Source organism: Triplophysa dalaica, chromosome 16, assembly GCF_015846415.1.
Source record: "Triplophysa dalaica isolate WHDGS20190420 chromosome 16, ASM1584641v1, whole genome shotgun sequence".
Classification (NCBI taxonomy): domain Eukaryota; kingdom Metazoa; phylum Chordata; class Actinopteri; order Cypriniformes; family Nemacheilidae; genus Triplophysa; species Triplophysa dalaica.
In genome coordinates, this window is record NC_079557.1 from 16,401,736 (window position 1) to 16,427,681 (window position 25,946).

Sequence of the window (25,946 nt, forward strand, 5' to 3'; positions counted from 1 at the left end):
CAGCATTACCATATTAAATGTGTGAGAGTCTTGGGTCGTTTTTGATGCCTCTCTTAGCTCATCTCAGGGGATCATATTAATCAGGAATGTTATGAATTATACCTTATCAATTATGAGTAATGTAGATCTGTCATTCAACGGATGAACATAACACCTGGGGCCCGCAAGTCGATTATAGTGAACAAGGCACGAAAGGCTGTCTGAATAGTGTCAAGGTAGCACCAACTTTGACCAACTTCGTCAAATGTGTCACAGTGACTTTAAAAAATATATATTTTTTACGACTTCTTTTGCTGCCAGAAATCCCCCCAATACTTAATTAACCCTTGTGATGTTTGGCCTTTCCTACCATTCCTTATTACACCTCCTGATCTTGTAAAGGATTTACAAACAAGTCTGTAGTGACTATGGATTATCAAGTGATGTCAGTTGAGTATAATTACACTGAACTCATGGCTTGAATAACACTTTTTACGGACAGAACATGAAAATTGTAGATTGGCTGCAGAGGAAACATGTTCATGAACATGATTATCATAGCGCGGTGTCAAATGATCACTTTACTGCATAAATATTAAACACATTTTTTTTTAATTATCTGAATTGCTTTTTTAATAGTTGCAACTTGCTGAAATGGAAACATTGAATGCTATTTTCCATTTCCCATGCGAGTCTAAAGTCACAGTTTGAACCGCCAGTCTATCAAAGTATTCTCTCTAAGCACTGAATCCGCTTCCTAATCAGATCTCATTACCGTCCTACCTGGCTGAAGCGGGGTTGCATTCAAGGGCTCGAGCTCTCAGACATTTTGCATAATAGCGTCTCACTCAGACCTGTGCCGTTGTCCTTGGTTTGCACTTGATATCTGTCTCAGCCTAGAAGAAGTAGACCAAATTTGACGGCTAATCTGAGACAATTAAAACAGATTAAAATTGTGCTCAATGTTGCATTACAAAAAACTAAAATCTAAATAGCAGTGGATTGTCTGAATCTTGATGTAGTCTACTGCAATTCTGAATGTAAATTTAAGAGATTGTTGACACAAAAATAAAAATAAAATGGGGTCATATGGCGCAAATACGTATTTTTCTGTGTCTTTGGTGTGTTATAAATTGCCCATGAGTATATTAGAAATGAAAATTGCAAAATTTAAAGTGTCAGAACAAAAGTTGCATTCTATCTAAAAGCCAATGCTCACCCAGACCTGCCTAAAACACCCCTCGTAACCACACCCCCACAAATCTACGTCAGTTGGTGGTATGATTTGACTAAGACCGCTAAAATGTATACGCAAGTAAGGTGGGCATACCTGTCAGTACATTTGCTATATGGTAAGAGGCGTTACATTTCCGTCACACGCTTGCAGTATTCGACCAATCACTAAGCACGGGTTGATTGATCAATCATTGCACACCTCGCTTTTCAGAGGCGGGGCAAAGAGGAGATACAAACATGCATGGTATGTGAAAAATACAGCGTTTCTTAAAGCTTAAATCGTGTATACACATTGCATTACATCTTAAACAAACAATAGTATTCGTTTTACCCTTGTCACATGACCCGTTTAAACCTCAAATCATTCAAAACCTGTATGACTTTCTTTCTTCTGCACGGAACACAAAAGGAGGAATTTTGAAAAACATTGAGGCACCATTGACTTCCATTGTATGGACACAAAATATCTTCTTTTGTGTTACTCAGTAAAAAGTCACATACAGGTTTCAAACGACATGTGGATGAATAAGTGACAGAATACTAGTATTGAGTGAACTGTGCCTTTTAATTGACTCATTCCCCATTTTTGATTATGTCAACAATTTTCAGCAGTCGCGATTGTCAAAGTTGTATTTTGACCAGGAAGTCTGGGTGTATTTGGAAATTTACTACATTGGGAATTGTTAGCAAATTTCTGAAGGATGAATGGGTTCAATAACCACTGAATTTAAAGGGCCACCCTGGTCTTAAACGAGAATGATAGAGGTGACTTGCTGGGATAGTTAGTCAGTTCATCTGCTTTGCGTGGAGTTGCAGAGAGCCAATTCCAAGAAGAATAAAAAGAAAAATCCTTGCTAGGCCTGAAACCTTGCCAATGAGACGTCAGGAATCAACCATTTATTAGTCTTAACTGTTACGATGGGATCACTGTTCCACTGTACACGAGCGCCCCAGATATTCCTTTAACTGCCCTACTTTATCTGTCCTGCCGTTAATTTGAGTTTTCTGTAAAGACCTTGTCGGCGAGCTCCTCTATAGTCTCCAAACGAAGAGCTAATTTTGTTTCAATCCAGCCTGGTGGTGGATTGTGCCACCAATCTCTGTTGAAATGCGGTCAGTAGTATTTTTGTTTGCTATGGTCTAACATGACCATATTTGTATTTTTTATTTAGTTTATTTAGTTTGCCATCATGTAAGCGGAGGGTCAAGAAAAATTGACAGAATCCACCTCATGAATTCATTGCTACTGACATTTCCTCCTGTTTGGAAGCTACAACGCCCAAACTTTTTATGGATTGAGTTGTGAGGGAATCCATTTAGCAGTATAGACAGGTCGCGTCTCAAAGGGCCGCGTGTGTGTCTGTCTTCTTTCAGGGGGAGGGAGGCTTATGAGAGGCACTAGTCCCATCTGCAGTTGGCATGGGCAGCTTTTAAAGCCAGTCCCGTCACAAGCAGCTTGTGTAAGAGCCAGTCATGAGACTAAGGATAACAGCTATATATAACATATCTTAGATAGCTGTTGGCTCAAGGGACAGGGCACCCAGATAAGAGCCTATTAACTTACAGATAATGAATGAGTAACCTGTACGCTTTACTATAAAGGAGGTGAAACTAGGCTTGAAACCTTCAAAAGTTTGTTTTGGAGTGGGGATGTGTTCTGATTGTGGACTCATGATAAGAGGAATCAAATAGGAGACTAGTACCAAAGACGTACCAAAAACCTCCATATTTTTGTTGGTAGTAAAAATTATATTTACACAATAATATATTTATTATCAGTTTGTATTGGTTTCGTGTAAATAATGTGCACTTCCACATAAAAAAATAGTTTGGTACACTGTAGTACTTACTATGGTTTTACTTGTATTATTCTTGATATTTAATTATGATATATTTAAAGCTGCATTGCAACAACGAAAATTGTAAAAAGCACATATAAATAAAATTGATTTGAATAAACTTATTATCAAAAATGATACATTTTTCAGCACTACAGTAAGTATACAGTATATACAGTAGTATACTACATTAATTATAGTATGCTATGATTAATACTATAGTATAGTAGAGATAATAATAAATATATTGTGTTTGTCTATAACTTTATATCAATAATATCACTATATCAATATAACACTGCATACTATTTACAAATGACATCATATGTGTGTAACAGAGGCATCAATATCAGTTTATGAATCTTTTTGCAGTAAAACTGATACTATAACGATTTTTAAATTAATATATTAACACTTTGATTTAGCCTAAATCACGCCCCCTGCAGAACCGCAAGAGCACCACTGGGGAGGCGCTGTAGTGGATTTGCTTAATATTATATAAAATATCAATATAAGAAATTTCTCTTGTGGTGGTGCTTCATTTGGCATGCTATGTGTCTTTAAAAAGCGCGTCAAGACCCACACATAATTTTTAGTTGCAAACCAGTCTGTTTCTGGTTTGACATTATCATCTAGTTTTGCAAATCCCTAGTCCAGAGGCTTTCAGATGATCCACTTGGGACATTGAATCACCCTGCAGCAAGAAACGACAAGCAAACTTAGACTGGTCGCACTGTTCTTTGTTTTCCGCATCCCTTGTCCTTTAATTCTCCTTAAATGCATTATAAATTCCCCAGATACCTTGAAAAGATGCCCAGGGACTGTGAGTAGAATGCTCTATGCGTTGCTGCGACCTTGTATGGTTTAGATCTCAGTGAAAGAACTCCAGCACCAAAGACAAAACTCACCAGCTCTACGGGCAGTTTACATTGCATCAGATGCAATACACCAAAATGCTGTGATGGTGTTGTTTTCCAGTGTAATGTTTGCATGCCCTTGGACTTCTTGCGTCAGGTATATACGCAGTTCCTGATCTGCCTGATTTATATGTTTAATGACCTTTCTTGTTATGCCGAACAGCTTTTTAAATGTGAATGAAGTGAAAGGTCATTTTTGACTACACAGATTAGTCTTTGATGCTTTAGTCTTGAGTAGGTCAGCTGGGCTCATTAACTTCTGCGCATTTTATATCATTAGTCTGGTATCTTTTCTGTGCATTGATCATCATCCACTGAATATTGTCGTCGTAAACGCAAGGAGGGGTCCTGTCCGGACGCAGCAGAACATGTGAGTCGATTTAACCACTGGATTTATCAGGGTTTGTTAAAGGATTCCAGCAGGGGTCCACATCTTCCGCTTCTCTCTTCCATGAAGCATGTAAGGCTGATAAGAGGTCACACATGCAGCTCAGGAACCCCAGCAGCCGAGTGCCACAGTTTCGGCTGCACGCAAGCGACTTTGGTGACCTTAAACCTTCAGAACTTATTGATTGATATTGAGACTCGCCATAACACAGGAAAAGAGGTAGATAGAGAGACGAGTGGAGAGAAAAAATGGTTGGGATTAAGATTGATTAGCTGAGGTTCCGTGCTCTTGGGGAGGGGTCTCTGGGTATTGAGATGACTCAGTATCATATGAGGGGGATGTGTGGAGAGGTCCAAGCGTGTGCGTGTTTGCATGCTGCGTAGGGGTGTGCGATATGACGATATTAGATCGCGAACGATTAAAATGACTGCACGATCCACTTTTTCGGGAAAATCGTTAAATCGTCCTATATAGTAGTGTTCTATAGAATTCGTCAACATACTTGCGATAGATTGCGCCATGTTAACAAGCTCGTATACGTTGCTTGTGAAGTCAGTAAGATTAAGTGACGCGGTCAGTGAAGATGGAGGGAAACACGGAGGACTTGGTCCCTAAAAAAAATTCTACATCAGTAATAAAGTTTGGGTTTTCCCCAACTGACACGGCCCAAACAACAGTTATTTGCAAATGTGGCAATGATAAGATTCGAGTGTCGTAAGGCAACACAACGAACCTTTTTAACCACCTCAAAATAAAAGGGACTGAAAGAGTATGCCGACAGTCAAATTATAAAGGGATCCCACGCGAGTAAATCAGGTACAACCAAGCATACGGAAACTAAAGGGCTTAAACAACGACTTTAGCGAAAGAACCATTTGAGAAAGGAACTCCGTATCCGTATGACAGAATGAACAAGCGCTGGAAAGATGTCACTGACGCGGTCGCATTTTACCTGGCCAAAGACATGATTCCCATAAAGACTGTGGAAAATGAGGGCTTTAAAAAACTGCTCAAAGTCGTAGATCCACGTTACGAAATACCCAGCCAAAAATATTTATCCTCCACGCCCATTCCACAGCTTTACTCCGAGTTCCGCAACAAGATGAAAAACAAAATTCAAAATGTAAAGTTTTTTGCTAACAGCTGATTTATGGTCTTGCACTTGCATTAAATATTAACTTGATTAAAATATTCTTCAAAATATAAATGGTAAAGAGTATATTTTTATATGGGGACTTAGTTTGGCTGTATTGAAGCCCCTTTAATTTGAAAAATAGTCTTAAAACCAACTTGAAGAAGAACCGCGATAAAATCGTGAATCGTGATCTATCTGGAAAAAATCGTGATTTGAATTTTTTTTCTAGATCGCCCACCCCTAATGCTGCGCATACACGTCAGATGCTGGGCGAGCACCCGCATCACATTTGCATAGATATGCGCGTACACGTACATGCAGGGCACCTTAAGGGCATCCCGAGTGGTCCCTTTAAAATCCTGCGTGCAGAAGGATTTCCTGTTCTTTTGTATTTGTGGAGGCCTAAACACTGAACAGCAATATTTAATTTATGACAAATGCCTCATGGAGACTGTAATGGAGCAAGTGGCACAAATGAATCATTTCATTAATAAAACTCCTTAGCATTCTCACAGTCACAAGAAACTAAATGGCCAAATAAAAAGCGAATTAAAATCATCTCGAATTAAAATCATGTCTTGCAAAATCACTGTGAATGCATTTTGAATGTGCAATACATCACCCGGCCCTAATGTTGCCTCATTTATCCAACGCCAGATTCAATCTTTAAAGAATTGTGCAACAAGAGCTTAGTGAGCCGCCAGATTAAAACGCCACAAATATAATAAGATTGGGTTCAAATGCAGCAGAGATATACATAGTATATGACCTGATTTCATCTGAGCTCGGCAGCTGCTCATAGGTGCTTCTGATTCTCCCTTTGTAAGATATTGGCCATTCAATGCATTAAAATAGCACTTTTAGTTTTTGTACACGCTCAACCAGGCCTAGCATGAAGAAATAAAAGGAAGCGAATAAGCGAAATCATCAGCTTTGTGAAACAGAAAGGGCCGATTTCATGCAAGCAGTCGTCCAAAAATGCATCGCAGCGGCCCTCTTAGATATTTATGCTAAGGCCTCCTGTAAACCGAGGTAGTGGTAGACCTGCAGGTATCCTTTCCACAAACAGTGGAATGATCCAAGCACAAAGCCCGATCGCAAGCATGGAGATATTAAGGCATGTGTGGCGTTCGGCTCTACCCTTGGGGTTTAGACCACTTCCCTTCTCAGAGTACTTATTGATACAGAAACACACACACAGACACAAATAAAATGTTTCTCTGTCTCTTTCACACACACACACACTTTGCTCTCTCACACACTGTATTCATGTGCAAATCCAAACATTTTCAAAACTGAATGATCTGTCAATTTCCCCAAACAACTGCTTGGATAATCTGTTTTGAGGGGGATAATAATCTGTTTCCAAAAAGGAACGCAGGGAACGGATCGCAATTGTGGTTAAAAGAGTAATCTTAAAAAGTTATTTTTTAACATCTAAAGCATAGCACACTGTGAACATGCCAATGATGTAACTTTTCTGATAGTTTACGATGTTATTACGTGTTTTTTAAATCATAAGTACATGTCAATGAACAATGTTTAATCTTTGTCCTTATTTAAGTATTTAAAATGTAAATTTTCTGATTTACAACATGTTTACATTGTTATTACATTGTTTTTATGTTGTTTTTACATGGTTTTACGTTAGTTGTACATGTCAATGAACAATGTTTACTCTTTCAATCTGAATGAGAAGTGCAAGTTTATTTGTCAGCAAACATTTTGCGTCATCCGGTGGACTTTGATGTCCCAGATGACGTGCTTTTCATCATCTGACTTTTGCTGCATGAGAAATAAACTTGTACCTCTTTGGGCCGGGTAGCATGGCAAATACAGAGTAAGGGGGGTAAACATTATTCATTAGCATATATCATAACAATACAAAGCAGGATAAGATCAGCAAAATTATGCTTGAAGGAGTCGTTTCCCGGCCAGGGATTAAGACTTAAATAAATGTAAAAGTTGTCCAAACTGAAAAGAACTTGCAGTTATATATCTTAAAATACATCAGTGTAAATACATTCTGTTGTGTCCAAATGCACTGAAGTCATGTTTTTTGTAAGGCATTTTGGTAAAAACTACTTAAATGTCCTAATTTAACTAAGGCCCAGTGCTGCAAAATCCAGGGTTAGCTTTTTTTGTCTTTTCACAACAGTCCATTAGTTGTAATGAAGTTGTGCAGAGGTTTGGTAATACTAAAATGAATGTTACGAGCTCTAGGCTTCCTCAATCGCAGACTCTGTATTGATTTCCCAGTGCTTCAAGCTAAGTGTCTGCGGCGGCCGTGTTCTCTGATGTAGACCTTTGACCTTAATATTTTTTCTTCTTCAGTATGGGGAAGAGGAGGTCTCCTCAGCCCGCCTGGATGCTGACTTCCCTGACTTTGACCTCTCGCAGCTGGACGCCAGCGACTTTGACTCGGTGAACTGCCTCAGTGAGCTGCACTGGTGCAATGAGCACTCAGATCACTCCCCTGCCTCCATACAGTACAGCACTGGGGACACAGAGCTATTCGAGGTGGGAACCATTATTTCGGCTAACTTTCTAAACTGTAAAATGATGGTATTGAGCCTTGGTACTCATATGGGTGATGCAGGTTTGAATCTGGGTTGAATCTGTTCTCACCACTGTTTCTGTCTCTCCAGGAAGAGAATGCAGCGCTGCTCGCTGCACTCACAGACAGCCTGGATGGCATTGTTGAGGATGGGGTCGGGGGGCTGTCTGTGTTCCCTTTGCTGGGGGAAGACCCTGATGAGGGCGAGGAGGAGGAAGACGAACTCCCTGCGGACAGTGAGCCCCTCACTGGCTCAATGAGCCCAGAGACAGAAGACCCGTCTCTAGTAAGAACCATTCCTTCCTGTTTAAGGTGGATTTGGATGGGCCTCTGACTACCCCACAGCATGGGTATGATAGGCAACACAGGTCTGAATTTTTCTCATTTTGGGCTTTTCGATTCTCTTTAAGCAACCGCTCTAACAAGAATCCTCTTCACAGGCAGGGTTACAGAATGTGGCCATGGTTAATACGGACCTGCGGCTTCTTGGCTTCTATCTAGTCTTATTTTTCCACACAGCCCTTTGGCTTGTTTACTTTTTCTCACCCTTACAAAAAAGTACTGTGGTATTCAGAGGGAACTTTAATGCATGTAGTATCACGGTACTGTATTAAGGCCTATAGTGAGGAATGGTAAGGAATACTGCAAAACATGGCAATACATTGGTACGTTTTTGTAAGGGCATACTGTACTTTCCAGGTTTCTAAAGTCTTGAACTCAATAGGTGACAAAATGGACCTACAGAGAGGACCCTAACTATCTTTCAATCTCGGTTTCTCATTTTATTCACCCTCATGTCAAAAAATTGGGGAAATTATACTGGTTGTTGTTTTTTTCTAAGTTACAATGAAGTCAAGTGCGCTGTTAAAAGTGCATTCATATGACTTCTACGCTGTTCCCCGGGTCTTCTGATATAATACGGTAGCTATTTACTGATAATTTTCACCGCCAGTGAGCTTTTAACTAGGTCATTTAGGCAACGGTTCGAAACCGAGAACTGGATCAATCCAATCAGTGAACAAATCATTAGGAGTGCCTTTGTGAACCGGATTAACCGTTTCATTGGAAAGAGCCTATTCAAAAGATTTGTTCACAAATTGCACAGGTATTGAACTATAATGAACGTGCCCTGCAGAGATGTCAGGATTGAAAGATTTGTTCTGTAACGTGAAGAGCAACCTATAAATTCTTTCATTTTTTTCCGTTTTCTTTGAGAAGAGAGAAATGCATGAGGGTAAGTAAATAATGACATTTCCTGGAACCAGATGCCACTCTCTTATTTGTGCCTCTCAGGTCCCAAACACCAGCAGTTTAATCTGTGAATGCTGTGAAGCCAGTTAATACACTTATTACTCGTTGAACAGCTCTCTTTTTTCTCTCCTCTTTTCCTTTGTTTTTCTATTTCCTGTAATGCTACGAACAGTTGTTCAGGAGTATGTGTTGTAATGTGGGTGATTTTCCTGTTTGTCGTTGTCCTTTCTTTGATTTTTAGCACAGATACTGGCAGTATTTACGGTAACGTCTGCCTTACATTCACTCAAGGTCTAAGTTTGCATAGTTTAACACAAAAAAAACTGAATTACAGGATGGAGGACAACATTGTAGCTACAATGTCTGTAAAAGAGACAAATTATGCTGAAATTGAGGAAAATCTGATTGGGATTAATGCTGCCTCTATTTGCTCTCTGAAATACTATAATTCCCACTTCAACCCGGATATAAGTAATGGAACAGTGCTCTTTTAATGTTAACAGATACTTGTAAAGTTTTAATGTTACTAAATACTTTTAATATTACTTAATCCAGACGTAACTTCCTGGTTGAGGTGGGAATTATCAAATTTCTGAGAGCACAAGCTTTGAACCATTTTGATACTAAAGGTTTAGGCAACTAAAATGGTCAAGAGAAAATATTTTTTAAATACACGGTTTAAAGGAGATTGAAGCAGTGTGTAATGTCTACAGTAAACTGCAAACATGCTTTTCTTTCAAAAAACTGCCCTAAACACTCCCCTGTCTTCCATTGGTTGGACAAACAGATAGTCCAGCCCCAATTCATGACATTTGGTGACCCAGTGTTTTTTGGTGTTCCGGCCTGTTTGGAATGAGCAGCACTACAGAAACATCACAACTCCTTTACCTATCTATACAAGTCTGAACAGATGCATTCCTGTGTTAGATGATTCATAACAATGAAATTCTTCCAGCATTGTTCCAGTACTGCTAGAGTTTAGTCTGGGTATAATGTGAACATTTTACCCAAAATCTGAGAGCCCCCTCTGCTGGCAATGGCCGCAATTACACCTCATCCCCAAAATAAGGCCATTCTGTGTTCAAAACAAATAGTCCATTCAGGCACCAGGAACGGGGAGAGCAGAGCACATGTTTTCATGCCGTAGATGGCCAATGTATGCCAAAATGGTTTGGTACACAGAGGCTGAAACCCTCAGTGCCCCTTCAGTTTCCTCATTGGACACTGAGAGACATGGACAGAGCTGCCAAGTTAGCACATAAACAATCACTTAAGGGATCTAGAACACTGTGCTGTTTCTTATTTGGCTTTCTCCAACTCGTTCGGCACTGATCATTCAGGACTTGCAGCAGTACATGTGTATTATATCCAAATAAGCGATCAGAGTGCAGCATTTTGTGGAGTTCTCAATTATGTTTAATTGAAGTATCTTAATTGAAGTGATATCTCTCATAAATTGTTTAGAAAATTTCTTATTTCAGTAAAATGTATTAATTATTGATATATAGTAAAGATTTACGTGGCTATCAGACCTTACTGTGTGTATGTGTTCTGGGAAGGATTTGATTTAAAAAAATTGAGATCATATTGTAATTTACAGCTTTAAATTACAGTTGAAAAATTATAAATTCTCTCTCTGTTATATCTCATACCCACATCAAAATTACCAGGTATACCAGGTATACTACAGCAATTTATTAGTTTTTCATTTAATATTCTTTTCATTGTTTACTGTAGTATACATCAAGGGGGTACTCCCTCCAAAAATGAAAAATTTCTCATAAATGACTAAACTTAAAGTTGTTCCAAACCTACATTTCTTTGGTTGTAAACACTGATATTTGGAAGAATGTTAGCAAGTAAGATTTCCCGGGGCACCATTGACCACCAATATTGTATATTTTTTTTTTTTGACTGTTTCATCCTAACAACATAAACAAAACGTTACTGCGCATGCGCAATTTTGTGACCCCGACTTAACTTCCGGTACACATTTACAAACAATAGAGTGCCTGTAGGTTATTTAAATGCAACCAAACTGCAGGACCCATTCAACAAATTGTTTATTTAATAATACGAACATACAACAAAATGCATTTTTTATTTAATACAATTATTATACAGTAAAATAATAATACAAATTAATATGAACATAAATTAAATAAAATATAAATAGTTATATTTATTAGACACTAGCCAAACACAAACCGGATGTTACCTGGGGTCAGGCTCCCGCGTCCGAAAATACGAAAATATTTTGAAGAATCTAGGAAAACAAACAGTTCTGGGGCACTTTTGACTACCATTTTTGACCACCCCAAAAAATCTCAGATGCTAACATTCATCCAAATATCTTTCTGTTCAACAGTGCAAAGAAATGTATACAGGTTTGGATCTTCTTAATATTCAGTAATTCATGACAGAATTTTCATTTTTGAAGTGAAAGGGACCTACTTGACAGATATGGTGACCCGAAATGTGACCTCTGCATTTAACCCATCCAGAGAGTACTGAACACACGCACGGCAAGTCGTGAACACATGTACACAAAGAGCAGTGGGCAGCTATCACTGCAGTCCCTGTGGAGAAAGTGGGGGGAAGGTGCCTTGCTCAAGGGCACCTCGGTCGTTACCCGCCAGCCCTGAGAATCGAACTGGCAACCTTCTGGTCACAACTCCGACTTTCTAACCATTAGGCCATGACTTACAGTAATAATAAACTCTAAAGTATACTCATTTTGTTATATAATGTGAGATTGCTGTGTAAGCGATGGTTTCAAAAAACTACAAACGGAAACCACACTGTTGATTTTGGGTTTGAGCAACTAAAAGTCAAAACAAATATTTTATCAGATTTGATTTATTCTTTGTGTGTAGTCTGTTTTGAACAACAAATTACAATCCCTCTCGTTCCCCCCACAGTTAAAAAAGCTCTTGCTGTCGCCCCCTAATGTGCATGTGGGCCTCGAGTCGCACAAAGACGGCAGCTCGCATCGCCATGGCAGCAGGAGCCTGCACGCCAAGCCTGTGAGGCCCACGCTGAAGGTGAGACGTTCTACACGCTTTAACTCCAAACATGTGACACAAGTCTGAAGAAGCCATCCCGTGATAGCAAATGGGCTTAACAACCTTAGCGCGAGCAGATACACCATTCAGTAACCATTTAGTGGCGGCGTATTCCCACCGCAATGCTAATGCCTAATTAGATTACACCAGCCGCACCGAGGATTTACACTTATCGTTCACTCCCTTCACTCTGGCACATCGCACCTCGGCTTCGGCTGCTGTCGCATTAGAATCGAGTTCAGCCATCTGTCATTCCACAGCCACGGTCTCTACCCGGCCTGAAGGGCAATGTTCACACAAAGCTCGAGATTACATAAAAGAACAAGCAATAGTTCCTTGGAAACCGAAAGAGTATCTCAGAGCTAGGCTTGACACATTTGTCTCAGTAACCTTAGACCACAGTACATGCTGAAATAGAGCGGAGTGAGCCGGCCTGCTTTACATGGCTCGCGTGTTCACTCATTTCGTGAGTGTGTTACAAAAGATGGATCGCCGCATTCCGCGTAAATCACTGTCATGAGCAAATGCTCTGTGCTATTCAAAGTAGTTTTATGACCTCATGTATCACAGGGCTAAAAGTGTTTGACCCACACGGTAACTAGCTTTGAAATAATATTCAAAGTTTATTTTGACATTGGAGAAAATTGAAAAACCTGTGGTGTCTTGTGACATATTGTTGATGACATTTCTCAAAGGGACAGTTCACCCAAAAAGGAAAATTCATAGTTTACTCACCTTATTGTCATTTGAAACCTGTAAGATTTTAAAAATATATTAAACAATGTTGGTGACCAAAAAAACGCAGGTGCCCATTGAGTTCTGTTATGGATACAAAACAGTGGCGATCGCAGCCTCCCTTTTCAGGGGTAGTAGGAGTTCAAAATACGTGTTCAGCGCTTTACGTGAACCTATTTGCATCACGCATCATGTCAAAATACGTTCCTGCTGCAGACACGTTGAAAGAGTTTATGATAAAAGAGACGCTTGCGTTTAGAAGACACACTGCGTTAACACTTAACTCATTAACTCTGATTAGACATGAGACCAAGCGAGTATCTAGCAAACGCGAGAATCTCTTTTATTAAAAACCCATTCACGTATTGCCACTGATACAAAACCAATGCATCAAAGTCAATGGTACCAAAGGTTACAACGTTCTTCAAAATATATTCTTTCGTGTTCTTCAGAGGAAAGAAAGTCATACAGGATTGAAATGACATGAGGGTGAATGGTAAATGATGAAATAATTTCAAATTTTGGGGGGAACTTTTTCTTCAACAAAAACAATAAGCCACTCAGTAATATGGATTTTGATTCACATTTTGATTCACATTATGAAACTACATTTAATTAAATTTCTCCTCCACAGAAGGACAAGACAAGCACACAAGAGCGCAGGCTGCGGCCAGCGAGACCCGCCGGGCGCCTTTGTACCGAACTCCATCGCCACCTCACCACCTCACAGGAAGCAGAGGACACGCCTTCCGCCGATGAAGAGGATGAAGAAGAGGACAGCGACTCTGAAGAGGAAGAGGAGTCATCAAGCAGTGAGGGCGAGAGCATGGTGTGCGTCGAGCCGCCAAAGCCCCAGTTTTCCTCTGAAAAAGAACTGCAGTCCGTAGTGGAGCTCATCAAATACATGCACACGTACTGCGTGCCGACGCGCAAGCAGGCCGGCTGGGATCGCAAAGAGCGCGAGGCGTTGGCGCGTAAGGCCAGATCCGAAAACTCCCACGTTTCCCGCAATTTCCCTCAGAACTGTAACAAGCCCGCCCCCCAAACCTGCAACAGCAGGCCGAGAGTTCCCTTCACTCGCCGCAGGGAAATCAAAGCCCACTCTCTGCTCAAAGAGCTTCTGGAAGCCGTCGAGCTGTCGTTTGATGTAAGCAAGCCGTACAGAATGCACAGCCCTCCTTACAGCAACTGCAGAGCTGCATTGGCGCAGCCCAACCATGAGGTTTTTTCTCCTCCTGCACGCCAGCCCAAAGCTGAACCTAAAGACTGTGAGAGTACGCAGAAGGGTGCAAAACGTCCCAAGAGCCCAGAGCCTGAGGTAGGCTCATTCTCGGTCAGGCGCTCTCGTCGCCTGGCTACCTTCCCCAGTAGGTTCGCTAAGAAGTTCCGTGTGAGCTGCAGCCGGTCGGAGCACAGACAGTCCAATGAAGAGGAGAACAAGGTCAAACATCCCCCCATTGAAGATTTTTCCAAAAGCAGCCAGAAGATCAACTGTATCAACAGTGACGGTAAGACATGAGAATATTATAAGAACCACTACAATTTTGTTTTATAGTACAAATATCTTTGATCAAATCAAAATGAATTAAAAAATATTTTGCACTTTTCAAATCATTTTTTTGCAGTGAATCATTTGCAATGAATCATGACTGAGTAGAATAAATTAAATGTTTTTTTTTAATTAGTGTTATAAACGGAATAATTTAATCCAAATCTTTGGGATTATCAAATGGTTAAATAGTGTTTGTTGAAAATGAAATCAACATAAAATATACATTTGCATGTTTTTTATTCATCATTTACCTGTTTAATTTACAGGGGTAATATTTTAAGGCTTTTAAAAAACATTCACTTAAAGACTCATTAAAACTCTTTTTCCAAACTACAACTATAATGACAACAATACAGAGAAACAAAATTGTTCGGATCAAACCCAGAATTATTTATTCTACACTTTTAAAGATTTGTCATAGTTGTTGAATATAAATATTTTTAGTGTTGAATCAACTAAAAAAGGCTATTAAAACAAATAGTAGGTGACAAAAGTAAAAAACACAAGATTATTATATATATTAAAAAAATAGAATACATGATATTACTGCCCTTTTTGATAATATGTACATTGACTAAGCCTGTGGTTCTCAAATTATTTAGTTCCATTGATGCGGCCCCCGAAAGAAAAATGTATAATCTTTAACTCAATTTAAAAGCAAATTCTGTTCTGCAATGTTGGAACATGAATAATTTTGGTTGGTGGTCTTATTTTTCTGATAATTGATTGCATAAAATTGACGATAAATGCCACAAAATCTGTGGCCCCCTGGATCCATCCTGGGGCCACAGTTTGAGAACCACTGGACTAAACTCATTGATGTGAAATACTTGTGTGTAAGTTTGTTTTCACAACATTATATTCATTGAGGTGTTAAGCAAGTGTGCGTATCAAATTCTCAAAGCTATAGTAGTTATTAGCCGTTTTTTTTTCTAGCTGATGATGTTTAACAATCAGAATCCGTTCAGATTTAAAGGACTAGTGCATTTGTGTCTTTAAAATCAAAGTTTGTGAGCTTATAATAAACCTACTGTTATTGGCAGTGAAGTAAATACATATTTGTTGTATAATTTTTCATCACTACATCAACTCAAAATATTTGTTTCCCTCTTTTTGCAGAGAAACCTGCGTGCCTCTGTCTGCCACTGGCTTCCAAATCCAACGGGTGTGTGTTTCCATTCACATCTAATCTTGTCTAGAACCCTGGAACACATCCAGGCCAAAAGTTTAAAACCACCGTTGGACTCTGTCCATCTACTAAATTGCCTCGGGAGGCTTGTAGAGTCACTGTTTCAAACATGTCACAAAACACTTTCTCTCACAGTAACACCAATCTATAAATACCCCTTTAATAAACATTGTTACCGTGATCAATAGATCTCTACTCTAAAGCAGATTTTATTTAGGGCTGTATTGTTTTCCTCTTAATGTGATGTTTTATCATGTAAAATGTTTATTAAACTTACGCCATTTTTGTCTTCTGAGCAGAGAATCACAGTATCCAAACAAGTCCTTTGAGCAGACTCTCTGCGTGGAGCTGTGTGGCACAGCAGGTAAGATTACGCACACAGTTGGTAGGATTTTATAAGAGTGCTGTGACAGACATTGCGTGAGCTATTATCACGTTAGTTGCCTAATTTTCTTGCACATGCTAGCAGTTTGCCAGCATCTTGACTGGCTAAAGAATTGAGCTAAAGCTCAATTATGTGAACAAGGACTTTTGTATGAATCGTGTGGCATGTTAAAGTGATAGTTTCACTGCAAGTAATGAAGACTGTTCTGGGTGTACGTGGTTACTGCTTGTACAGAAGTCGCTGCTGTGATGTTGAGTGTTGCCAGGGTGTTGCTATGCTTTTGCTAGGGTGTCCATGGGCCTCATTTATAAAATGCAGCATAGAAACCATACAGAATTTGATCTTACAATCATTTTTAAAATGTGCGTACATGTGATTTAGAGAACGAACGTGTGCACAGAAAATGTCTGTACGCTCACTTTCAGATGTGAAATCTATCAATTCTGAAATGTTATCGTAACGATTTCTAGTTAAAGTCATTAACATATAAAAGCTCACCTGTCAAGGTCCAAAAGCTTTACGAGCAGCAAGAATATGGCTTAAATATCCGAAAAACCTGCAGCACTGTGACAAGAATAAATACGTACGTCTGCTCTGACTATAACACTCCTGTTTGCCACTTCCCTGTTTTCAACGTTTTCCCTATGGACTGCCGTTTGTACACACTCCCTCGTCATTGACTCTCTTCACCTGTTCTTCATTATTAGTTAATCCCCAGCACCTGTTGTTTCCTCGTTCTCTCTTGTATTTAAGTTCTCCCCTTCATTGTATCCCTTGTAGAGTATTGTATTGTAAACCCGGTTGTGTCTCCCATGTTCTCCTGTTCCCGTGTCTGTTATCATTAAACCCCTTGGACTATACCTGTTGCGTCTCCATTCGTCTTCATCCGTGTGCCGATGTTACACAGACCCCGATGTGGCGCTTAGCACTTTTCCAGACCGTTTTTATAAATATGAACGTTGCCATGGATTTTTGCGTACGCACACTCTACGATCAAATCTGTGCTTAAACACGTTTAATAAATGAGGCCCCAGGTGTTCTGTGGGTTAATGGGTAGGAACCAAGAGCCCTCCTAACACCCAGATATACTGTAAATCTAAAAGACAATTTACACCGAAGATGTTAACTATAATTAAAAAGATAACGTTTTTACAATTGTTGACAGTCAACCTTTATGTTTGTCACTGGGTTTCACAAATATCTAACCAATACAAAGTGCTTGTCAACTTTATTTAGCAAATTAAAGAAAAACTTTATACAACCAAATTTGGACATTCGAGGTTTCGAAAGGACAGCAACGATATACTTGTGTGTGTTTTCCAGGCCTCACTCCCCCCACCACACCTCCTCACAAACCAGTGGAGGACGAGCTCTTCAAACCAGACGGCAAGACTGAGCTCACCACCAAGAGCTTGTGCCTGGCACGGGCGCACGTACGCAAGCTCCCAGAGCAGACAGAACTGTACGCACAGCTGCGCCGGATGGGCCAGACGGGCGATGCAGACTGTAAGGGGGGCACGCAGCACGCCTATGGGGACCACGACTACTGCCTGCTGGGACCGGGGGAGAGTTGCAAGAGAACAGGGGCAGCGTTTGGCTCCGACACATCCCGACGGGATGACGAGATGAACGTGAAAAAAGAGACAGCACGGGAAGAGACCCCCGACTGCCACCAGAGGACTGAGAGCATGGAAGAGTTACCCACGCCCAGTCCCGAGCAAACCAGCTCACCCTCTCCTGCCCGCTCACCCACCCCAGAGCTGGATGCACAGTCGCCCGTGTCCTTCTCGCCCCCGTCCCCCGGCTGCAAACTCTCCTTTAGGTACTGAATTGTTTTAATACATGACCTTGTTTGGTCATAAAACACTCCTTTTCCTTTCTCCTTTTTGTAATTCTGAACGTTTATACACAAATTTGTTTCAGCAATGAGAGCTCGGAGACGTGCCATGAAGCATCAGACAAAAGAAGCAAGTTACAGTGTGGACAAGAGAATGATGTGGTAGGATCTCTTATATGTTTATTATTATTCAATTGAAACATTGTAATAAAGGGGCTATTGGGAAAGTATGGATATACATCATATAGTATATGTTTTGATTCACTTTGTTTCCAGAACCAGTGCCAAGTGATCTACATTCACAACCTTCCGAGCAGCGTCACTCAGTCCATGCTGCGCAAGCGTTTCGAGGCCTTTGGTCACCCAGAGGACTGTAAAGTGGTCATCAAAAACGAGTGGGTTCAATTTCCGTCCACTCGCCTGACATTATGATTTTCAGCATTGACCAGGAGGACGGAGAATTGATGTGTCTGTGTGTTTGTGTGCAGGGAGCGTTGTGGAGTCATCACTCTGAGGTCATCACAGAACGGCCAGACCCAACGGCACAGGTGGGAGTCCCTAGGTCCGTGCGGGGGGAATGGCAGCCGGCGGTTCGGCAGGAAGCGTTACATAGATCTGGGTAAGAGAACATAGAGATGTTGTATCTGCGTCAGACGTCTGGTGCTCTGTATTGAGTTACAGGACGTCAGAGAAAGGTATAGTCTTAATTCCAAGCTTATAAACAGTCTGATTCGACTTCAATTGCATTTAAATTGAAAAAAAAATTGGTTGAGCTATTTGAAAACGCAGGGTGCAGGTTTAATTATAGTGCGGGCCGGTACATCGCAGTGTGCTTTGCTATTGCAGTAAAACTAAGCGATTGTGAAGTCTTGCACTTAGTTTGTTTGATGGTTTGTTGTTTTAAACCAGACTCATTATTCAACCCTAACATGCTGATCCGGTATATATATATACCGTACCAAATTTCTACAGATCTAATATGTACTACAGTCAGCTGAAGACTATTGCAAAATATATAATATATAATGTAATAAAATATATCTATAATCAGATCTAATATATTAACAGTTAGCTGAAGACTATTGCATAATATATAATTTAACATAATGTATTCTATATACAGATTTAATATATATATATATATTAGTGGTGGGCCGTTAACTGCGTTAACGCCGTTAATGCAGTGAGACTCTTATCGCGCGATAAAAAAAATGTCGCCGTTAATCTATTCTCAAAGTTGGGTTGGGAGCTGGGTCTATACTACGCAAGCTATGATGACTTTCACCTTGATATTTTAGCGCGGATGTATACCAGCTTAACTGCACTGTACGGGGCGAGAACGAGATTTTTCAACTCGCGTGATTCGCATCATTCGCGGAAGCAGAAGCCGCCTCATCATCTCATAACCAGGGCTTCATTCGCGTCCTTAGCGCCGCCTCATCATCTCATAACCAGGGCTTCGTTCGCGCGATTCGCGCAGCAATTAGGTCTATCGGCTCTTTGCATTAACATATAAATCGCTTGCGCTTGACACGCCATTCGCGTTTGGTCTGAACACAACATAACGTTACTGTGAAATTACCGCATCAAACGTGACGTGCCAACATGGATGCAGCTATGAAGCCGCCGGGTTTGCTTCAGGGAATATTAATTTTTAAGAAGCTTCCCAATAGAAACATCGACAAGACTAAGGTTGTTTGCACCTTGTGCAATGCGGAATTGGTTTAAAAAAAACACTTTCTCTCAACAGGTAGTGGTCTAGCTTTAGTTGAAACCAGTAACTTTGTATTGAGATCTAATGTATTATGGCTCCTGTATGACATATCGCTTGTTGCTCCCTCACTCTTTGTAAATCGCTTTGGATAAAAGCGTCTGCTAAATGACTAAATGTAAATGTACTGTAGGAGCTCTTCCAGTCTCAAGTACCACCTAAACGCAAATCATCCCTTAGCTAATGCGAAAGTAAACACAAGTACATCTTATTGAACATAACTTATTTTCATCACCAATTATCATAGTAGAACAGCTTTCTCAAGCAGTTTGTGATGCATTTTGGAAAAAGGAGATGAGCCCCTGGTCTAATGCGCCACCTGGTTTGAGAAACCCGTTCTCAAAGACTTACTTTTAGTCATTATTTGGGTAGCACACATATTCTGAATGCCTTTGGCAGAATTCAAATGAGCCATTTTAATCTAGATTAATCTTGGAATTAATCTAGATTAAAAAAATTATCTATGCCCACCACTAATATATATATATATATATATATATATATATATATATGTATACAGTCAGCTGAAGACTATTGCAAAATATATGATATAATATATAATATAATTGTATTCTATATACAGATTTAATATATATATACTATCAGCTGAAGACTATTGCAAAATATATCATATAATAAAATGTATCCTATATACAGATTTCATATATATATACAGTAAGCTGTAGACTATTGTAAAATATATCATATAATAAAATGTATTTTATATACAGATTTAATATATATACAGTCAGCTGAAGACTATTGCAAAATAAACCCTGACGGGAGGATCAGAATCTAATGGTGTTTGTTTTGCAATGAACTGTCGACTCTACATTTTTCCCCTTATTACATGGCCACTAACCAAATTAGTAAATAAATGGACATGAGATATGGATTTGAGTGAGTGTGGAGTGATACAAAAGAAATGATATAAGCAGCGGCTGTCACAGACAATGGTGAAAGTTTGTGGCCATTAACAATTGACCAATGAGAATCAAGTACCCCAGAGAGCTATTTAATGGCTTTCTAAATGTATTCAAACACAGAAGTCTATAGGGGTATTACATTATGACTATATTCTGCTATAGCCAGAAGCATAAATATTTCTTATGCTAGTGTATGTTTTAAAACAAACTAACCTACGAATGTTAATTTTTTAGATGAGGCAGGCCAAGGACCAATAAAGAGCAAGTACGATGCACTGGACTTTGACGCTCTACTGAAGGAGGCCCAGAGAAGCCTCCATCGTTGAAACGCCTTAGCACGCCTGCAGCGTCCCCGCCCTGTCCGACACTCGACTCAGAACCTCAACCAAGGCACCTCTTCATGTTTACATTTGAATAAAAGAAAATGGACCTTGTCACTTGTAACTGAGGATTTGAGGACACCGGGGCAGGATGACACAAACGAACAGCTTTGAAAACATGGACACAAGTGCTGCCTCTTGAACGCCATCCGTGATGTCGCGAGTGGCACGGGCTTCGTAGCAAACCGCACTCTTTTCCGTTTGTTGTCGTGACGTGCGTGTGTGCTTTTTTAATTTTGTTTTTACCCCTCCATCACTCTTCATAGACCTGCAAGGTGCTTTTATCAATTCGTCGTATAAATATATAAACAATAACTGCTTTGTATTAGCGAACCTTTGTGGATGTTTAACTCTTTGTGCGTGTGTTACGATGAAAAGTGGATTAATAAAACGCAAACAAAAAAGTCCTGACAAGGTAGAGTTTACAAATCAAAAAGGAAAGAAAAATAGTCTTTTTGTAATTTTAGTGCTTCCTTGATTTCATCTATGCACTCAAACGAGGTAGTGTTTCTTTTATCCGCCCTCTGCCCGTTTCTGGTTTGGATGGGGCTTTTTGCTGCTGGTCGCCAATGAGTCCAAATCATGCGACTAAAAAAATCGTTAAATCCCATTTTCGTCAGAAGAAAAATACAATTTAAGGTCTGTTTTCTGACCCAAAAATACAAATATTTGCCAATGGGGTAGGACTTTTACCTCTTTATTAAGTACTGTATATAAATTAATTAAATTATTCAACTTGTTATAAAATTTTATTTTAGAAAAAATCACTTAGCCTCTGAAGTAAACCTATCTTGATTTAAGATTAACATAATTTTTTATATTTGTACTGGAAACAAGGCAAAAATAAAAAGAGAAATTAAGTACGTAGGATGTCTACAAAAGATCTGAAGGTCAAGAAAACATCTGCTGTGAAAAAAATCTGCTAAACGTCTTAGAAGTTTTACATTCAATCAAAATAACTACAGCGTCTTCTAGATGTCCATATGACATCCAACAGCAGACGTCTCAGAGACGTATTGCAGATGAGCAAACAATGAAAAAAGTCTTGCAGACGTAAACGCATGTACCCGTGCTATCAGGGTTACCTATGTTTTTCCCTAAACCAAATTCAGTCGCGTCCAGAATCCGTCAAACCCTCAAAAACAAACAAATTCAACAGGTTTGACAGAAACAGTCATAGTATTTCGAAGTATGGAATGTACCCGTCACAAAAGCGATTATAGACCGTCCGTCCATCCGTTTGGTCTCATTGGCTAGACTCTACCAGCAGCATAGCCCCGGGACATCCAGATGAAGTCCAATGGCTTTCACTTCTGGATGTTCCTCCAACCACGTTCTCCCGTTTGCAGTTCTTGAGAGAAGGGTGGCGGTAAACTAGGAGAAAGATCTTTCCAGAGCTCAATCTCATTAGAGATATGGTCGTATCTCTGCTTTGTTTACATGTCACTCTCTCATACTCTTTCTCTCGAAGCTCAAAACACTCAGTTTTGTAACACTGTCCCGACAGGGGAAGATCTGCGGGTTTTTCTAGCTCTTACTTTGTGGCTAATTCTAAATTTGTCCTCGATGTCTGTTTTTTGAAGTCTAACTGTATACCTGTGTATAACTGCGTGTGTCGTCCGTGTCTTTTAGGAACGGGTTACTATATGATGGGAGTTGAAGTCTGTTCTCTCCCACACTTGTCGCTTTTATTCTGCGGGTCGCCTCTTGAATCCTTGAACTCTGTTGTTGTAGTACAGTCGTGTGTGTGCGGGTGTGTGTGTGCGTGCTGGTGTAAGGAGGGACGTCTGCCTCTTTACTTGCGCATAATCCCTGCCTCTCCCCTTTATCCAATTGCCTCATTTGAAACACGCCCCCAAACCTGGATGTTTACATGATTGAATTCTCTTTTGACTTGACTAGAGCGCACACTTAAGTACTGAAGCCTTATTCAGTGTTAATGTACCCTATCAGGATGTGCCTTTCGGCTTTCCCTCTTACGGTACCGAGCAGTTACTTTCTGAATATTACAATCCTGGGAATTCTAAAACGCCGAATAAGATCTGAATAAGCGTTTGCGCTTAGTATGTATACTACTAAACAAGTGAGAGAATGTGCTGGTTTACATGATTATATATAAACAAATATATAAAAGAGGTAAATAATGTGTATATAGCACTGTCTTGTGTTAACATGAGATGTATGGTTCCGTCCTATACAGCGATGTGGTAACATGTGGTTTAAGGGGGGCCCTGATTGGTCAATGTTTGTCAAGAGCAGAGGTTAATGCAGCGCTAAGCAATACAGGGAAACCCAGAAGGGAATTTTCATTGATATGGCTTCATAAGTCAAACACAGTTGTATAAAGTATCCCTTTAGAAAATGTTGAAATGTTTTTTTTTTAATATGACTTTAATATGTTTTATTTTTTATGCAATTGAGATGCAATAGCGCTAATCTAAGAGAGCCTTTCTCATGAACTGAAAGAATTTATCGATGAGATTGGTTGCTTTAAGGGCGTCAGGCGAATTTATGAAGGGATCCTGTAGAGTACTGTATGTTGTCCATCGGGGTAGAGATGAAACGGCTTGAATAATTAGCAAACTGATTTTTCGGGTGGACTTTTTTATGAGATCAATACCCAGACGGCCCAATCTCACAAGGAGAGCCTTAAACTTAGGGGAAAACAAAGCTATCGATTCTGTTGGATCTCCTTTACAATCCAATGTGTTTTCTTTATTGAAGTAATTTAACTTTTTCAGTACAGCCATATTATAAAAGGTATATACATATATATGATTATATATATATACATATATATTTGTGTGTTTGTGTAGATAAATATATAGATATAATTTGTTATAGAACATTTTATTCAGTGTTTCAGAACACTTCGTTTCAACTTACACTGTCAATCTAGAATGTACAGGTGATCCAAATAAACATATATATTGAAAAAAATACCTTCCAAAGGGAACCTTCTTAAAATGCAATACATTTTTTTTCCAGTCATTTTAGTTTTCGCTAGACAAGTTGACCAAAAAGTACATTTGATGTTTGGACACGGAAGTAGTGTGGTACCACATCAAATCCATTTCACGAATGTCACAATCGGTTGGCTTGGCCCTTAAATGTATGTGCGAGTATGTGTTTGTATGCGATCTCTCTTTTTTAGTTCCAATTCTAATTCACTACAACTATCATCCTACACATTTGTCTTTCGCAAAGTACACTCTTGCAGGGTCGAAGAGAATTTGCCCTAAGAATCAGATATTGTCTGTTTTACATATAAAAATGTTTATTAAGATCAAACGTTTGTGTCAATTGGGTGCCAGAGCATTAGTTAACAATGATGTCATCACATCCACGTCGCATTTTATTGCTGCTTCAAGACCTTGCGTTGTGTGAAATTGACATCCAAGTCAAAGGGCATCCGTTGCTTCTCTCATTGTTTTGTTTATTTTCTTGTGTGATTATTTACATCAGATTCACTATGATTTTTCTTTTTTAAAGTAGTTTTTGGTAAATACTGCTAGTAAGATTTTATATTTTTACATATATTTGTTTTATTTTGAGTTTTTTTTTATTTATACTGTATGCCTCTTAGTTTGGATGTCTTTTAAATGGTGTTGGTTTTTTTCGGTATCGTGTGATTTCATACGTCTTTGAGAATGTGGAGACAAATGCATTTCAGTATTTTTAAATTGTTAAAAATCTAGTTTCCTAGATCGAATTATCTATATAGTGGTAATTATTTGATGTCATAAATTATATTTTAATTCATGTACATAGTTTTAAAAAAGCAGGCAATGGCTTCCTTTTAAACTGAACACGTTTCTCTGCCGAGATTGTTTACATTATAAAACTGTAGAAACTGATCCCCATATACTGTAAAAAACGTACATATATTCATTGTTTTGCCTCCAAAAAATAAAACCCATAATGAACAATGTTCTTTCTTCTCTGTTCTTTTACTGAATTTCTCTGCATGCATCAAGCAGCATACTAGACTGCAATAATAGCGTCCGTAGAATTAAGGCCTATTCTTGGGACCGATGCTTAATATCAAATCTGTGCATCTCAAAACAAAGGCTTTGAAAAACTCTGCAGCATCAGCTTTAAAACCCTTTTTTTCGACGTTCCAGCGACATTACGGAATGTACACACAGAATAGCTCAGCTGGAAGCTGTCTGATTCGTTGCTGCATTGGAATCGCAGCCCATAGCAAATCTGTGTGGTATCCATGCAGCGTGCCTGCAATTTTTATATAGCAAAGCTAATTAGGTTTTTTATTTGCTGAGGGTATGTAGCAGAACATGCTGAATGAAGCCTATCTTAATACATCGATGTGGAAGGTTGCTGGCAATTTACCGCTTAGCTGGTTTTTGATTCAGATGTCAGAACGATCATTCCCATACTGCATATCCATGTGTGTGTGCGTGTGGGGATGCACATTTATCTTTGAGTTGTATTTGCTTTCACGTCAGAGGGCTTTTTTTAGCTTTTGCAGCGGTTGCAGATTTATGGACTCCGCCTCTTTGCTGTGGGAATGAGGCAAATTTAATACAAGACATGACATCATGGTCTGTTGACGTGAGCCGAGTGCGTCTGTGACATGACGTGAATTCTAGGGATGAACCCGCCCCCTTTTGCTGCCCTGCCAATCACCTCTCAGCCTTCCTAGTTGATTACGCCAACACCCCTTAGGTGTTATCCAATGCTTTTGTAAGACTGTTCTGTATGTCCCAGTGAGAGAGTGAGAGAGAGAGAGAGAGAGAGAGAGAAAGAGAGAGAGAGAGAGAGAGAGAGAGAGTACTGCATTACTT

General features: G+C 39.5%; 1 protein-coding gene across 1 annotated transcript in view; it reads left to right on the plus strand.

Annotated features, from left to right (window-relative positions):
* ppargc1b (peroxisome proliferator-activated receptor gamma, coactivator 1 beta) overlaps positions 1-25,825 on the plus strand; it is a 51,258-nt gene extending 25,433 nt beyond the window's left edge. Inside the window, exons 2-12 of the mRNA XM_056769467.1 lie at positions 7,828-8,013; positions 8,142-8,336; positions 12,223-12,345; positions 13,736-14,609; positions 15,773-15,818; positions 16,142-16,206; positions 17,551-18,049; positions 18,151-18,226; positions 18,341-18,459; positions 18,553-18,683; positions 20,996-25,825. Of these exons, the coding sequence (XP_056625445.1) occupies positions 7,828-8,013; positions 8,142-8,336; positions 12,223-12,345; positions 13,736-14,609; positions 15,773-15,818; positions 16,142-16,206; positions 17,551-18,049; positions 18,151-18,226; positions 18,341-18,459; positions 18,553-18,683; positions 20,996-21,087 (2,406 nt within the window). The 3' untranslated portion in view covers positions 21,088-25,825. The remainder of the gene's footprint in view (positions 1-7,827; positions 8,014-8,141; positions 8,337-12,222; positions 12,346-13,735; positions 14,610-15,772; positions 15,819-16,141; positions 16,207-17,550; positions 18,050-18,150; positions 18,227-18,340; positions 18,460-18,552; positions 18,684-20,995) is intronic.
* Positions 25,826-25,946: the final 121 nt, after the last annotated feature.